Source organism: Solea senegalensis, linkage group LG1, assembly GCF_019176455.1.
Source record: "Solea senegalensis isolate Sse05_10M linkage group LG1, IFAPA_SoseM_1, whole genome shotgun sequence".
NCBI lineage: Eukaryota > Metazoa > Chordata > Actinopteri > Pleuronectiformes > Soleidae > Solea > Solea senegalensis.
Window position 1 is genome coordinate 16,492,268 of NC_058021.1, and position 16,747 is coordinate 16,509,014.

A 16,747-nucleotide genomic window follows, 5' to 3' on the forward strand; every position below is an offset into this window, starting at 1 on the left:
TCGCATACTTCTGCAGATGATGATGATTGTTTTTAGCTGAGGTCATGGTCGGTACAATCACAGGCTTATAGTATGACAATGCTTCATTTTCCCTCAACAGCCTCGTTGTCAACAAATGCTCAGGAAAGGTTTGAATGAGGAAAACGCATTCTGAGACCTGGACAGATTACACATTGTTACATAAACATCTAAAATGTTTATAACAATTTATAATAATAAACATTTAATTGTCCATGCATTATATCATTTAACTTTCCTGTGTGTTTTGCATCAGAGAGACTAAGCTTCAAAAAAAGATCAGAATATTTACGTTTTCTTTTATTCAGTCTATTTGATTGACGAGAACCAGGTCATTTCTGTATTTATTTCTGTATTTACAACCAGCAAGTCTCAATGAAATGGAAGACCATCATGTCCACTAGTCCCATGGCAAGCTGCCAAGAGGGTGTATATGCAAAGCAAATCAAACTCTACGTCCACCTCAGCTTTATAGATTTACTGTGTGGCACCATTGGGCAGGATTATTAATAGCCTTTTTATGAAACATTTTAAATTCCACGAGAATGGCATCGTGTCTGTAGTAGAATTGAATTTATGAAAAATGCATAAAAAGTTACTTGAGGCAACAATACCAGGAATTGTTTCAATGTCAGTGACAGATGCTCTGCTGCTGCTTTGTTGCCTCGGAGTTAAACCCAGGCTTCTTTGAGGCTTCTCACCAGGCCGCGTTAATGTCAAACTGTGCAGTTGGTTTCATCCGTGTCTTAAGTGAATAAGTGGCCTGGTCTGTGTTATTGTTTCAGTGCTTGTACCAGCTAGGAAAACACTCGTTGCATTAAAATCTCATCCCATGGCAGTGGCTTGATCAAAGTCCTCTAGCAATGTTCAACTGTGTCCTCATGAAGTGGAAACATGCCCTTTGACCAAGTGGCCAATGATATTTTTTGAAGGAACATAGCAATTTATTGAGATTTTGACAGGGGCACACAGTATGGAGACTGATGTATGTCTCTTAATATGTCAAAAGGTTCCAAACTACAGTATACTGTAAACATGCATTCAAGAGCTCCAGTGTGTAACTTCTAGCACCTAAACACTGCTTGTGTTGCTACCACTCCAGGCTTACCTGATGCCTAAAGCACAGGACGATACTTGGTGCATATTTTAACCATTTGGTATCTCACTACTTCACTATGTTTCAGAGACCCAGGGATATTTCCTTAACCTAAAGTTTGCTGCCAACTCCCTTTACTAGCGTAGCTGCTATGCCTCCGCCTTCAGTTTGAGTTGCTTTAAGCTGAAGGACGTGATGCACCACCAAAGCAAATTGGAAGCCCTGTTTTCTTTGACTACATGCAATCACGGATCCTTATCCAGTCAGTCCATTCATCAGGATTGTCACCTAAGAGGGATGACGTTAGACTGACCATAAATCACATGGCCAGCCACTCGTCTGACCTTCAGGCAAAGGTCAGGCCCCTTGATTATGGACCTTGAGCCCACAGTAGCATAGACGTTGTCGAATTGACCATAACAGAGCGCCATGTTCTTCCCTGCAGTTCGAGATGAGCGCGGTCATAATACACAGCACAGAGGGTTAGCGAGAATAATGGTCCCTCAGTTTCTTGTCTGTAAACACTCATCTCACTCCATCCCCTCCAGTACACCGAGTTCTCTCAGCTTATGTTGGTTTAAACCCTGGGAGATTCTCAAGGAGAGAGTCATCTTTTGTTAATTTGTCCACATGTTCTGTTGTTGATTAACTGACCACTCAGCCTCGCACTTAGCTGTCTCTCCCCTTTGGCTGAGATGCTCAGTGGAGAGAGGGGGCGGGGTGAGGATAAGTGTCATCACCTTGTCTCTATGCGGAAGGATCTACTGCATAAAGAGTACAACACATTTTGATTTGTGATAATAATCAAATAGTCAATCATGATGTACAATATAGTATCCATGGTGTGAACAGTCCTCTGGCAGAGTAGTGAGACAGCTGCAGTGCTATTTAGTGTTTGATGACAGTGCTTTGTGTGCTGTGTGTTTCGTATTTGACCACTAATATGTTCATTTCCACTGTAAAACAGACTAACTAGATGTATGATGTAGTTATTCTCATGCTAAATGTGCAACTGTAACCTAATTCTGGAACCGCTCAGGCTTACTTCACAGCCCACACACACACCAACACACTTATTGTGTCACATTTCGGTTTGTTTCTGACATTGGCAGCTCATCAAATAAAAGTGTTTGAGCAAATTAGCCTGTTGAGTTGTGCAACTTGAGTGCGAAATAACAGCCGTCTGTGACCAAAATGTGTTACACAAAGTGCTCGGGGAGCCAGCTCGTTATCCTCTTACCAGCTTAGATCCTGGAAAATTCTCTGTGATCTATGCGGGACTGTGGAGTGATCATTGACCACGCTGGCACACAGTGGTGTTGATTGATGTCATGACTTGACCGTCGGGGACTCGTTTGTGTAAATCAGCCACAGAACATACAGAAACGGGTGATAATTAAACACTACTGTGTCAAGGCCTTCAGCCATCAAACACACAGAGTTACTGAGTGTACTGAGATAGATAATGGGTCTTTTTTTTGGAGGCACTGATTTACATGAAAGGTTCACTGTGTAAGAATGTGTACATGGAGAGACTGCAGATTATAACAGGCCGAGGACTTGTGGTGCATTCCAGTTATAGTCGGAAGTCCGAATTTTGGGATTTCCCAATGAATTAGTCGTACACATAAAACATTGCTGACAATGGCTAACAGTTGCGAGCCTGTTTGCATCGATGGTTTTCCCGACTTCCACCACCCTTCCATTTGCCAAGTGTGTCAGGGGACTATGATAGCCTTTGCGTACCAAATGGATGAAAAAGAAAGGGGTGCAAGATGGTGCCCTCTGTACAGCAAGGTCCTTACTTAAAATACATATCCATGCTTTTTCTAAGGCTACAAAAAACAGTTTACTGTACTGTAAGATAGATACTGTATATCTGGGCAATATATTAAATATTTGCTAATAAACCCTCCAAATGTTACCCTTTGGACTTTAAGTAAATAAGGATTTGGTGCAATATTTGAACAAATGCTGATCTTTTGCTTTATTCTTACAGCTACCCTGACCTGTGTTTGTTAATGTTATTATTTTTGCTGTATTACAGAATGTCAGTTGGTCTTGTCATGATTTCTTCATGTTAAACTTCCTCCTCTCCTCAGACGAAGACTCATCTCTCAGCGGTCTTCGCTCGAAACGCTAGAGGACATTGAGGAAAACGCTCCTCTCCGCAGGTAGTAAACATGCACTGAAACGCCCCTTACATTTACATTGTCTCAGCAATATACTGTGTGTCTGAAATAACACATTCAGCTCAGTGTAAACTATCCCTCTGGCACTGTTTCTCTGTTTTTCCAAGTACTGATGACGTGTGTTTGTTTTGTATTTTAGATGTCGAACCTTATCTGGTTCCCCCCGACCAAAGAGCTTTAAGAAAGTCCACTTCATAAAGAACATAAGGCAACATGATATGCGCAATGGAAGGTATGAAGCCAAACAGCCCCATCCCTTTGTCAATACAAGCCCTCAGTCAGTGGATAATGGCAGGCTGCCCCAGTCAATGAACTGCAGTTTGGATGTTTCTCACATTACAGGCCACATCGAGTCAGCGCGCTTTGCCAACTCAAAAAAACGCTGTTGTCATTCAAACAATAAATGCAACGTATTGAGGAGCGTGTCTACGTTTAAAAGAGTGCATTTAGTTTTCATCTTTATTTGAATCACATCACTTTTGAAGCATTGTTTTCACACTATTCTATGAATTTAAATCATTCCACTCGGTTAAATCACACAGCTGTGATATATGTTTTACATAATCATATATCAGCACATAAATCCCTAAATATTGATGTTTTAATAGGTATTTAGGAAATAGCTGAAGGGGTTGTGAATTTAGGCAAGGAATGTGATATACTGTAGTGTTTCTGAGTGATAATGCTCCGCTCTGTGAGTTTGGTGCTATTTGAGCAAAGACTCTAGCCAGTCCTTAGTTGGGAGTTTTTTTTAAAGTATCTATTAATTAATGTATTTGTATACAGAGAGAATGATTTTACGTGAAAGGAAGTACCTCAGGTTGAGAGAATGAATGTGTCCTGTCCTCCTGTTAAAGACGTTGACAGGTTTAAATATTTTCCTCATATGCAGATCCATCTCATGTGAAGTAATAATGCTGAGCTGGATTTTCCATATTAATGTTGTTTATTAAGTGATGCTAGAACTATAGGAATTCTGTGACTCGGGTGCTGTTAATGTCGAAGCCGATGTGGCTTTTGGCTAAGTAGTGATATTCATCATGTGTGTGCTAGCTGTGGCTATTATAAGAAGTCATTTTGAGGTAGAAGTGTTAAAGTGAAGGACACGTTTTTTTCTTCCTTCTGGTGCCGTTGATGTCTGGTCACTGGGAAACCTGACTGACTCAATACTGTGAACACTATTTTACACAACAGTTAAGTTTGAAAACACCTCAGTTCAGGTTTTAACTCAAGTCATTAAAGAATCAGATTTTGCTGCAAAAATGCATCAGTGTTGCTCCCAAACCACTGACTTCATGCTACTCTACTGCAAAACAACACACTCGTACTGAATTTTCAGTTCACTCTCTCAATTTTTACTGCACACTTTTTCCAACTTTAACCTGTGGATCTCATCAGATAGACATTAATTAGATTGTTTACCATTTTTGTTTTTGTAGGATAGTCCTTATCAGTGGCAGAAGATCCTTCTATAGTGTTTTTTCTGTCCTGCCCTATCGAGATTGTAGCCAAGCAGGGTATGTATCCGACAGCATGCCGAACCTCGTAACATCCTCCAGTCTGTGCTCCCTCTTTCTTTGTGTTTTTTCATCCCTTTTTTCCCTTTGGATATACTCTCCTTGGTGCATAAGGGTTGGTTTTGGTGGATGCATTTTTACCTTTATGTTAATAAAAATGGGATGAAAGGGGCATTAAATGCCTGATTTTGTATCTGCCTTGAGCACATTGTAGCATAATGCTTGTTGCTTGTTTTGCTTTTTTTCATTATGGCTTCGGTGGCTTTTGGGCACTCATTGTTTTTGTTCTAGACAACCCATTTTTCTCTGCTGCTGGCTTTGCTTTGTAACATATACGGCTCACCTTTCCCAGGGGTTCTTAATATCCTTACATTTTGACAAGTTCACTTCCACCAACACCACCACATGAAACTGTGTATTTCGGAGGAAGTAAAAGAGTAAAGGGATGGATAAACACCAGAGAACACAATGCACAGAGAGAAAAGCTTCACACTGGGGCTTAGTGAAGAGCATAAAAGGCTCAGTCCTTTTGTGGAATTTCCTAAGCCAGTCAATCAGTGCAAGGTCAAGGGTTAATAAACCCCCAGAGCTTTCCATTATGCACATTTGATGCTGCTGCTAAGTGAGAGTTTACAGTGAGACGTTGGTTAACACATTCAAGTGTTGTTACTGCAAAATAACATGTTTTGTTTAAGGCATGTAATCTTTCCTTTCCATGTAATATCCTTTCGTTTGTCTTTTCCTTTATAATAACTAAAACTACTACCCCATGCACAAATGTTTATAAGGTTTACACAGCAGTCTGATCCCAAACGACCATGGTTTATAGAAGTTAGCGTAAAGCTAATCAGTGCTAAAACAGCTGGTCTGTGGTACGTGGGGGAAAATGTCTCCTCAGGTTATTAGTTTACCACTCTTTAAGTTATGCCAACTCATCACACAACAACTGTGCCTTTACAATAGTTAAAAATAATATCAGGTACTTAATAAACAAAGTCATTTTTCACCTTTTGGCAGAGCAGAGTTAGCTGTTTCCCCCAGTTTTCTTGCTATGCTAGTGCTACATGACTGCTGGTGTTACATTCAGAGTCAGCAGACTGGCATTAAAAATAGATCCTGTTAATTGAATAGATCCTGTTAAGTTATTTATTCATTGGTTAAAAAGACAAATAAACTTGTATTTGCTGGAATAAAGGCTGCGTAACTGGACATCTGCTTACTGGGGACACTGTCTTATGACAACCAGATGGTCATGGGCGTCTCTTGGTTTAGCTGCAGATTCTCTGTGTGGACTTTGCATGTTCTCCTTTTAATGGCATGTACCCCAGTTTTTCTGACCCCAAAAATGCAATGTATGCATGTTAGGTAATGCTCCTGGCATGGAGGTGTAGTTAAAGTTGGCCCTTTGGCTAAAAAGTTAGATGGGTCAATAAGGCCTTGCAGCCCAAATCCGATTTGTAAGCATATCCTTCCTGACCAACTGTTCACATTATATATTTTAAGTGACCAGATCCGATCGGCATGTGTCCATTAAGGCTGAACAATGAATTGAAATGTTATCAAAATCGCAATATGGCTTGCTACAGTTTTCAAATCGCAGGAGGCACAGTATTTCTTAAAGCCAAAATGTGTGAACAATTTCCATATTAGATGAAATATTGTCCTGTCTTATACACATCATATTCTACAGACTGAAGAGAACATGTTTGTTTCTCACAGATCTGCAAAAATATCTCACAGTAATTATTTTAAATATGAAATGGGACTAAAGCACTAAAATATATCACGAATCATGTAGCGATAGCTACATTTATTCAAAATAGTGTCCTTATTGACGTAATCTAGTCCAATTACTGTACTTACGCCGTTCAAGTCATGCTGTGAGTGACGCAGAAGTCGTTCAGACTGAAACGGATCTGTAGCAATCCCATCAGAATCGCATTCAAAGCCACCTCCATTTGAAAAAAAACGGATCTTTTATCAAATTTTAAGCTACATACAATCTAAATATGCTTAAAAATCCGATTTGGACTGCAGTCTAAATAAGGCATAACACATTTCCTCATAGAGAATAACAATATTAACATAGTGATGCTAATAAATAAGTTTGTTGAATGAGGCTTGGGCAAAGCAGGTGTGACGTTTCAGGGTTAAAGATGTACTGTAATTGTATTCTTGAGTTTATCTAATGCTTAGGATTAGAAACATTTTTCAGGGCTTGAGGAGCACTTTAAAAATATTATAGCATTACCAACATGCAGATGTTTAAAGCCAGCAATTTCTCCACATTACATGTCAACCTGAGCTTTTCCGATGATTCCCTTTCTTTCTCCCTATTCTCAACAAATTGATGCTGCACTGAAAAATTCCAACGCTCCAAACCCCCCCCGTTGTTTTTGTTTTTTTAATTCTATCTGCACTGACTGTGCTGTAAGATGTCTGCTGATGTCTCTGATGCATCTGTCAACATTTTGTCTGCCAGATAACACTGTTTTCATTATACCAGATTGGCCACACATGTCACCAAAACAGTTAAAGAATCATGTGAGGATCCACTGTGTTATTTCTTTCTCTTTATCTCTGGGCAAGACTAAGTTGTGGGAAGGATGAAAAACACTCTTAACAAGTAAATGCCTGCTATGAGGTGTCTAAACTTTCACTATTATATAAATTTGAGCTGTACAATTTGTAACACATGAACTTACTCAATACAAATCACTGAGGGAAAAGTCTTGTAATTCGGCGATTAGTTTTTCGGTAGCAGAGTGTGAATAAAGTGGAAAGTATTATTTTTGCAGTGCACACACTGCATCAGCCTTTATTTGCACAGACCTAAAATCATGGAGGGAAGTCAAATCATAGCACTATCCAATGCTTATTACTGTTTACCTCTGCGATTGAATGCGGTTTTATCTAAATATCAAAATGCCAATTAGATGCAATGAATTATTCAGCCCCAAGCTAAACATTTCAACTCTCGAGCTGTCTTCTGTTTGTTCTACTAATACACTTTACTCTTAAGTCATCTGCTTTTCACTCCAGCAGGCAATCTGAACTCGTACAGCAGTATGGATTTTCTGGCGAGGCAGCAGTTTGAAGTGGCTGGCCTGCTTCAACAAAACTATACTCTCCTCCGTGCTTCCTCCCAAGAGCATACTTTATTTGTAAATGGCCTGAGATGCACCCACAGACATGGACAATTACAGAAACTAGGCCAGATTGATACAGGGCCCTTTTTATCAGTGAAATAGAGCTGTAGAGCAGAGCTAGAGCAGGCCTCCGCAAGAGGAGGTGGAAATTATACTATCAATGAAAAGGAAATGAGGTGTCATTTGCTCATCATCAGGGATGTCAAGCTGGAAGGAGGGCGCCAGCGACATCCATCAGGAAGCATCAGTGCCAAGGAGATGGTGATCGGGCTGGAAGGAGTGGAGTTGGGAGCAGATGGAAAGGTGAGAAATCGGCAGAAAAGAGAGCGAGAGAAAGAGACTGTATTTGACATGGTAATATACAAATTCTTGAAATGCAAAATAAAGAAAAAATATTATCATCAGTGAGAACAATGTTTGCTGCAGGGTTGGGCAGATGGATGATCATCCAAGTTGCATGAGTAGGATGATCATTGTTTAGAAACCTTGTCGGCACTATGGGATACGCCCCCTCACGTTTTCACAGAAGCACTTATACCATTACGCCGGCCCTGAGTGGCTGGAAGCCATGGACATCTGCGTCAGTAGCCTGGTATGAGTGCTTCTGTGAATACGCGAGGGGGCGTATCCCATAGTGAGACATTGAACTTGTTTTGTATGTAATGCTCAACAAGCTCATTAGCGCAAACCAACACACTTGTCACATAGTTGGACCAGTGAAATATGGATGAAGCGTTTTGACAATTCATACCAGGTGCAGTCCGGGTGTAATTGATTATATGCATGAAGCGTCACTTTTCATTCACTGTCTCACTCTATCCTCCGCATGAGGGTCACTGGTGTCAGGGTCAACACACAGAGACGAACAACCACGAACCTTCACTGACCTACAGTCAATTCAGAGTTGTCCAATTAACTTTGTGTGATTGTGGGAGGAAAACCGGTCTCCCAGTAAAAGATCCCACAGGGAATAAGTTATCCTCGACACCTTAATAAATTGAGATGCAGTCCTGTAATGTAAAGTAAATCAAGTCAAACCTTGATCTCGGTAAGTGTGGCCTAACACTAACTTAACCTCAAAGAATCACTGAAAGTATTATTAATACCACCATCTAACAACAGGCACAACATAAAGTCAGACTTGTTTAAGCTGATGTGAATCACACGCACTGTTTACACCTGTGTCCACAGACTGTGTCCTACACCCAGTTCCTCTATCCCACTAATGTGCTGGGTGGCCGAAGGAACACCATCGACTCCACCTCTTCCTTCTCGCAATCTCGCAATGCCAGCCACCGCAGCCTCAGCTTGGGCCGAGCCAACAGCAACCAGAGCAGCATAGACACAGGTTAATAAACACGTTATCCAGTTTGTATATTTTTGTGTGCAAATGTTGGGATCCCCTGCTGAACCTCTGTTGCTGTGTTTGTGCTCACGGCAGGGAATGATTTGGGGGAGTTTCGTGAGTACAACCCCAATCTGCTGGATGACCCTCAGTGGCCTTGTGGGAAACATAAGAGAGTCCTCATCTTCCCCTCGTACATGGTGAGAAAGAACTGCATCTAACATCTTGTCAGTGTGGACGACAACAACAACAGTAGTAGCAGCAGCTGCAGCCTGGCAATAATGGAAAGCTTGTTTTCTGCTGAAATAGGTCCAACTCTGTTGTGATGTGTTTTAATCGAAACACCCTGCAGTATCTCACCACTAGTACTTTCCCTTTTGTGCTCACTTTTCCCTCCACAACCAACAACAATAACACACCAGAAAGATCTATCTGGCTCAAGTTTAAAAAAAAAAAAGACCTTCCTGGATTTTATCAGCTGTTTTTTAAAAGACGGCAAGGAGGACGTTTCTGACAGTTTTAATCAGGAAGGTCATTGGCCCGGACTCTCCACCACCTTCCGGGCCTCTGAAAGAATAAGCTGTAAAACATAGTACCAGCTAGTGTGGTGTTTATGTTTCGGGACCAATCACTCTCACTTTTCCGGATAAAAACGGATGTTTGATTGTGGTTGGGAGGAAAAAAAAAAGATAAAAAAAATGGACTAGACTCCCACCTCATTCTTTTCTGGGCTCTGTTTTTGTTATACAGCCTGTGGCAGAATACACAAGAAGGACTGACATAGCTGAGACTCCAGTCAAGGCCAGGCTATGTCCCCATCATCGCTCTTCCTCCAATTACAAAACACAGCAGCATCTCACAACAATAGCTATTGTGTTTGCTACGGGAATGGAACCCTTGCATTCTCAGCATTTCAGGGGTTGAACTCAGGCCGTTAAATGAGGAAGACACGTCGCCAGCTGAGCTTTCAAGTTCACGCGGGGGGTAAGAGGAGAGTAACGCGTTTGTCCTCATCACCCGGTTACTTTTGTTTAGCGCCTCGTAGAGTAATCGTCACGGTCAAAACAATGAAACGTTTCAATTACTAAAAGGCGCAGTCATCGTTCCGATGTTCATTTGTCAGAGCTTTTCCCTCTCACTTGTCACATGTATAATATATTTGGTGTTCAGCGTGGATGCTGTGATTCACAGTGCATGCAGTGGCTGCATAAAGAATGCAAGTTTATGTTTTTGATATGAACACAGCAGGTGTCTTCCTCTCGACCCTGATGTTCACTAAGACGTAAATATGTGTCGACAAAGTTAATGAATATAGTTACACGTTTAAAACATTTCATTCCTAACGAGGGATGGCACTATACCACTTTTTCGCGTCCTATACAGGTTTCACAAACTCGTGTGTGTACCGATTAGGAATTGGTATTGGTACCGATACTGGTTGAAGTCACTGGATCAGATATAACAGATAAAGATCATTATAGCTGAGTCATATTTGGGGAGAACACCATTTGTTACAGACGTTGGAGAATTATGTTTTTGAAATGACTCGGCACAAATGGGTTGTTAACAGCTTCACAGTTCATAAATGCTCTATAAAGACTGGAGCTGCAACTAACAATAATCTTTATAATTGATTAATCTGTCGATTGTTTTCTCGATGAATCGTTTGGTCCATAAAATATCAGAAAACCTTAAAAAATGTTGATGTTTCAAATGTCTTGTTTTGTCCACAAACCAAAATGATTAACTTTTAATGATTTCTTTGTTATTCAGAGCAAAGAAATGAAGAAAATACTCACATTTAAGAAGCTTAAACAATAAGAAATCTTGTTTTAATCATGAAAAAAGCTTAGTAATCGATTAATTGTTTCAGCTGTAATAAAGACTCGAGTTTGTGATAGCGGTATCGGTGTTGGTGCTCGGGACAATCAACTTCTTTTGTGTGAGAGAGAGAAAGAGAGAGAGAGAGAGATGGAGTCAGTTCAAATCAGCTATGATCGGTCAAATTTGCATTATATATCATTTTCTTTATTGTCAGTATGTGATTTAACTGAGCAGGACGCCTGTTGTCTGATTTCAAGGGCAGAAGGATTAGGGTAAAATATCTAGTTGGAGATTTTCTGGCATACATTACACTGGAATTTGATTCATGATTGTCCGGTTTCAGTTAAACATTCATTGTGTCATAGATATAGTAAAACGGGATTACTAAGCAGTGACAGGGACATGAAATGTTCTAAAAGCCTGAGAACATCATAGAAGATGTTTTAAGTTTATGAAAAACTTAAACATGGGGGTGGAGTGGCTCACTGGTTAAGACCGGTACCCTGTGTGCGAAAGACATCATAGTTGCAATGGTCGCAAGTTCGATTCCACCCCTAGCTGATTGTACTCAATTCAATTGTAAGTCGCTTTGGATAAAAGCGTCTGCTAAATGACATGTAATGTAATGTAAAACCCACTCAAAATGATCATTAATATAGTTGGCAGTTTATTTAGTAATGAGTCATTAGTTACAGCCTTCGATAATAGAACCGTAAAGAGTTGCTATTGCTATTTGATAATGGTATTGATCGAGACCTCAACGACAGCGTGCAAGCCAGCATGTGCTTAGATATGTACACTAAAGTCCAAGAAAGTCAAAGTCATGGTTTTGGATGTAGTTTATAGTCAAACTAAAGTGTAACAGTATAACTGAAGTGTTCTCATCTATCAGAATGATGCTGTTGCTCTGTTAGAATCAGGTTACTGATGTTTGTTGGCATCTACAATATCCACAGAGGCCCGAACACATCTGGCAGTTTACTTGAAGTCATTATAAGTCATTACAGCACTGAGGGTTTGCCGTATGTTACGCATCATACCTTTAAAGCGATAACTTGGTGTTTACACTCGACTGTGTGACAATGTTTTGTTTGTTCTAATCAAATCTATGAAAAAAAACGTCAACGCTCAACACAGCGAGCAATTTCAGAACGCATTAGGGATTAGGACTGCAACAATGAATCCAGTATTAATCGACTAGTAAATGAATTGCCATGTATTTTGACAATTGATTCATTGGGATTTAGTGTTTGTTTGGTTGTTGTAGTTTTTTTGTTAATTAAGAACACATGTTGTGATTTTTCAGCTTCTTAAATGGGCTTATTTTCAGTTTCTTTCCTTCACTTCCTGTAAATGTTTTGGGAAACACTTTTGGACCAAACTACTAAAAAAATGAATCAGTGAATGAATCCATTCATTCCTCGTCTACTGCTTTATCCTCCCACATGAGGATAAAGGTCACATGAGGACAGGTCTCCAGTCCAACACTTAACAGAGTAATATAAAGATTACTTGATGATGAAAATTAGATGGGATTATATTCCAAGCTTAAACTCTCAGACTGTTGTTAAACCCTTTAAATGGGGCTCACCCTCCTTGCACACAACACATGCTGTAACAGGCAACCAGGGCTGTTTTAGAGACGACTGCTGAGTGTGTGGAAAATTATTATACTGTTTGCAAAGTTGACATTATTCTACAACACTCCTGTTTTCAGTTGGCGCAGATTGTATGTAGCACTGGTACTCATAGTTTCACTGTGTTTTTAATAGTTTTTGATGAGTGGATGTAGTGGAATCTACTCGCATCAATTTATTTTGAAGGATTTGATGATGAAAACAACACAATATCACTTTGTCCTTAAGGGGACATGAGGAACACCAGTGTCTCACCGTGAGACAGTGGAATCCAACACTTGCATGTGAGGATCTTGTTCAGTGCTCATTCTAACGCCACCTGGGGTTTTCCTTTTCAGACGACGGTCATAGAATACGTCAAACCATCCGACCTCAAGAAGGACATGAATGAAACCTTCAAGGAGAAATTCCCCCACATTCGGCTCACGCTCAGCAAGATAAGGAGGTGAATCTCACTGAGTGTGTCGTGTTCTTAGATGGAAAGATGTTTTTACTTGATGATGTTTTCATTTCTTTTCCCTCCTCCTTCCTCACGCTCTGCTTGTTTCAACTCTGCACAGCTTGAAAAGGGAGATAAAGAAACTGGCTCAGGACGAGTGTGGCTACGAGGAACCCACAGTGGCCATGGCTTACGTCTACTTTGAGAAACTCGTTCTTCAAGGCAAACTGAACAAACAGAATCGCAAGCTCTGCGCCGGTGCCTGTGTCCTTCTGGCGGCCAAGATTGGCGGCGATCTCAAGAAACATGAAGTCAAGCTCCTGATCGATGTGAGTTTCTCAAACATAAAAAACAACTTACTCAAAAGTGTCAAAGATGAATGAACTCAAATCAAAGGCAACTATTAAACAGGAAGGAAAATTGTCCATAATGACGTCTCTTTATAATGGTCTGACCAACCAGAAGTCAAATTACTTTACTCAAACAAGCTATTTTTACATGAAAACATAAACCATTCTATCTTTTCCTCCTCCTCCTCCTGAACTTTGAAAATTGTGCTGTTTCAAGCCTATTACTCCAGCTTAAATCCTTGATTAGAGAGAAGGTGTGAACCCAATTGACCATGAGACGTTTGTGACGCTTGTCACGGCCGGTCACCTCGTCATTCATCACCCTCTTATCTGCTGATGGCCGCCTTGGTTGCGGTGCCGTTGCTGCCGTGATGGGAAATGAGCAGATGCAGATCCGACACAGTGCCACGGTTTAAAATTTGACCTGTGTGGCGTTCCTTGGCTCATCAGAGCAGGGCCAGTCCTCGTAATAAGAGGGCGTGGTCACAAGTCATTGAGAAGCACTTACTGAATGGCGTTTTCAGTTGTGTAATACTAACTATCAGTTGTGTCTTTTTTTTTGGCAGAAACTGGAGGAAAGGTTCCGAGTGAACCGCAGGGAGCTGATCGCTTTCGAGTTCCCTGTCCTGGTGGCGCTCGAGTTCAACCTGCACCTGCCCGAACATGAGATCATGCCCCACTACAGACGCCTGCTGCAGACCTCCTAGCATTAGTGACCAATCAGGAGGACGAACACCACGGTTCTCCTCCTGATCCGCTCCCTCTCGTCACATCCATCCTGTCGCCGCTCCTGACATCTTCAAGGTACAGCCGGCCGTCACGGGCGACGCCTCCCTCCTTCCTCTCAGAGACGAGGAATCAGCCAAAGGGACTCACATTTTTAAAACAATCTTTCTACCATTGTTTTGTTTTTGTTTCATAATCACTACATGGACTCATGGTGAAAGAAAGACTTCAACTGTCTTTGAACAAGTCGTTTTTCTAGTTTTACATTCCTTCATTTTCACTTTGTATATTTTAGACTCCTCTTGTTGTAAGAGCGCTCTGAACCTGACGGTGAACAACCATTTATTGTTTTTTTTCTTTTCTATGTCTTGGCATTAATCTCCTTCTTGTAAACTTAAGTATGATTGGTTGCCTCCGATTTAAACAAAAGCCTTTTAAGTGGCTGGTTTTGGCTGGACTGTTATGTCTCAGAGTGGCTCATCGTTTCCCCAAGTCATCATCTTAAAAGTGCACTTTTTAAATACCGGACTGGGGACATTTTGATTTATTTTTCTCTCTCGCTCTCTCTTGTGTTTATTCTCTTATTTTCTAGCCACAACTCTCCGCATGATTGTTTGTACACAGGTACTTGCAAGACAAAGATGGGACTTCCTGTTTTCACTGAAGTATTCCGTACATTTTCTACCAGTCGAGTGATTACCATGGACTTCTGGAGACCAGACCCACTTTTACCAGTGTCGTATTTCCTGTGCTCTATGTTAGAGTGTATTGCTGGCACATTTACAGTGCTGTAATGGGGTCAAGGTGGTCGTGGCGAGGCGTTACCCACGAGTGCAAACATGCTATTACCCCGGTGCAGTGTGGCGCTCTTGGCTTTAGAAAGAATGTCCTTTACCTTGATGGATGTGGGTTAAGACCCAGTTCCAGCACTTGTCTTCCTGCTGAAGTGTCCTTGAGCGAGTGTCCTCTTCACCTGACCCCGACCTCCGGGGACAAATCTTAAATGAGATTTCAAAAAGCGTTGAACAAGAATCAGTACTTTGATTTGATGTTTGAATTAAAGAAATACTGTGGGAACAAAAATCTGTGCCAAGTGAAAAAAAAAACAATGACATCAGTATAGTATTTTAGTTTGTCATGTTTCTCTTGATTGATTTCTTTTTCCTTCAATTACCTTGAAATAGACAAATCAAGCACATAGACCACCTACTTGAAGATAGTGTTACAGTACATGCTGGTATTGAATGTGAAACGATCAAAAGGCTAAACCAAATTGTAATGAATCAATTCTTTTATATATATATATATATACATATATATATATATATATATATATATATATATATATATATATATATATATATATATATATATATATATATATATATATATATATATATATAATATATATATATATATATATATACATATATATATAAATACATATATATATATACATATATATATAAATACATATATATATATACATATATATATAAATACATATATATATATATATACATATATATATATATATAAAAAAAAGAAGAGTAAGAAAGAAAAAAAATACCAAGCTTTGTTTTCCATTTTGCAAACCCAAAGAGTTCACTGTCACTTAATATCCTGAGAGGAAACACTCATGGGCGACACATATTACCTGTGTATGTTTGTAAATAAACAGCTTTGCTTGTCCAATCAAAACATGACTTTGGTGTTCTTGCCTCTGAAACACGAGATGATCAACATACAAACAGGTCTTGGAGCTACCGATTGTATCGTATGATAAATCACATATTGGCATTGTTGGTGTTTGCACAGGAGGCGAATTAAACGTTGCTTATACTTTTTACTGTAATAAAAACTGCTAAATGATGCCAGATAGAAGATGGATGATGGATGGTTTGACAAATACAGAGTAAAAAATTGGCAACAAATTAAGTATGGAGTAACTAGTAAAGACAGTTCCATCACAGGGACTAACATCAATATATTTTATGTTGTTAGTGTTTTGTGTTGATGCAGCGGTTTTCAAACTAGTTAACCCTGTGCTAGTGCTCTGTGCCACAAGTGCACCCTTGGTAAAAACTCCTTATATGGACATCCTGGGGGTGTGTGTTTATAAGTCACATATTCATATTCATATTCATACTATAGTCACATATTCAGTCTTTTAAAAATGCATCTTTTTCATTTTGTAAGTGTTGTTGAGTCAAAGTAATGATGTATTGCATATCAAATCTTTATTAGTGATATAATGTACCAATAATATTGTGCAGAAGTCACAAAATAGACTTTTTTTTCCTTTCATTTTTGCTCATAATAAACGAGCCAAGCCAACTTTGAACTGTGTGTTTCCAAATTCCATCTGATTTTAAGCAATTTGAGTACTTTTTGCTCAGGTGTGTTTGTACAGGTATTTAATGAGCTTATCCAGGTTGTGCTGAAAATATAAGA

General features: G+C 39.9%; 1 protein-coding gene across 2 annotated transcripts in view; it reads left to right on the forward strand.

Annotated features, from left to right (window-relative positions):
- cables1 (Cdk5 and Abl enzyme substrate 1) overlaps positions 1-15,610 on the forward strand; it is a 20,706-nt gene extending 5,096 nt beyond the window's left edge. Inside the window, exons 2-10 of one of the 2 annotated variants that reach the window (XM_044024914.1) lie at positions 3,217-3,288; positions 3,446-3,538; positions 4,746-4,823; positions 8,170-8,275; positions 9,164-9,320; positions 9,414-9,517; positions 13,117-13,223; positions 13,339-13,546; positions 14,134-15,610. In XM_044024914.1, coding sequence (XP_043880849.1) covers positions 3,217-3,288; positions 3,446-3,538; positions 4,746-4,823; positions 8,170-8,275; positions 9,164-9,320; positions 9,414-9,517; positions 13,117-13,223; positions 13,339-13,546; positions 14,134-14,274 — 1,066 coding nt within the window. In that variant the 3' untranslated portion in view covers positions 14,275-15,610. The remainder of the gene's footprint in view (positions 1-3,216; positions 3,289-3,445; positions 3,539-4,745; positions 4,824-8,169; positions 8,276-9,163; positions 9,321-9,413; positions 9,518-13,116; positions 13,224-13,338; positions 13,547-14,133) is intronic. The other variant, XM_044024923.1, reaches the window with a different exon arrangement.
- Positions 15,611-16,747: the final 1,137 nt, after the last annotated feature.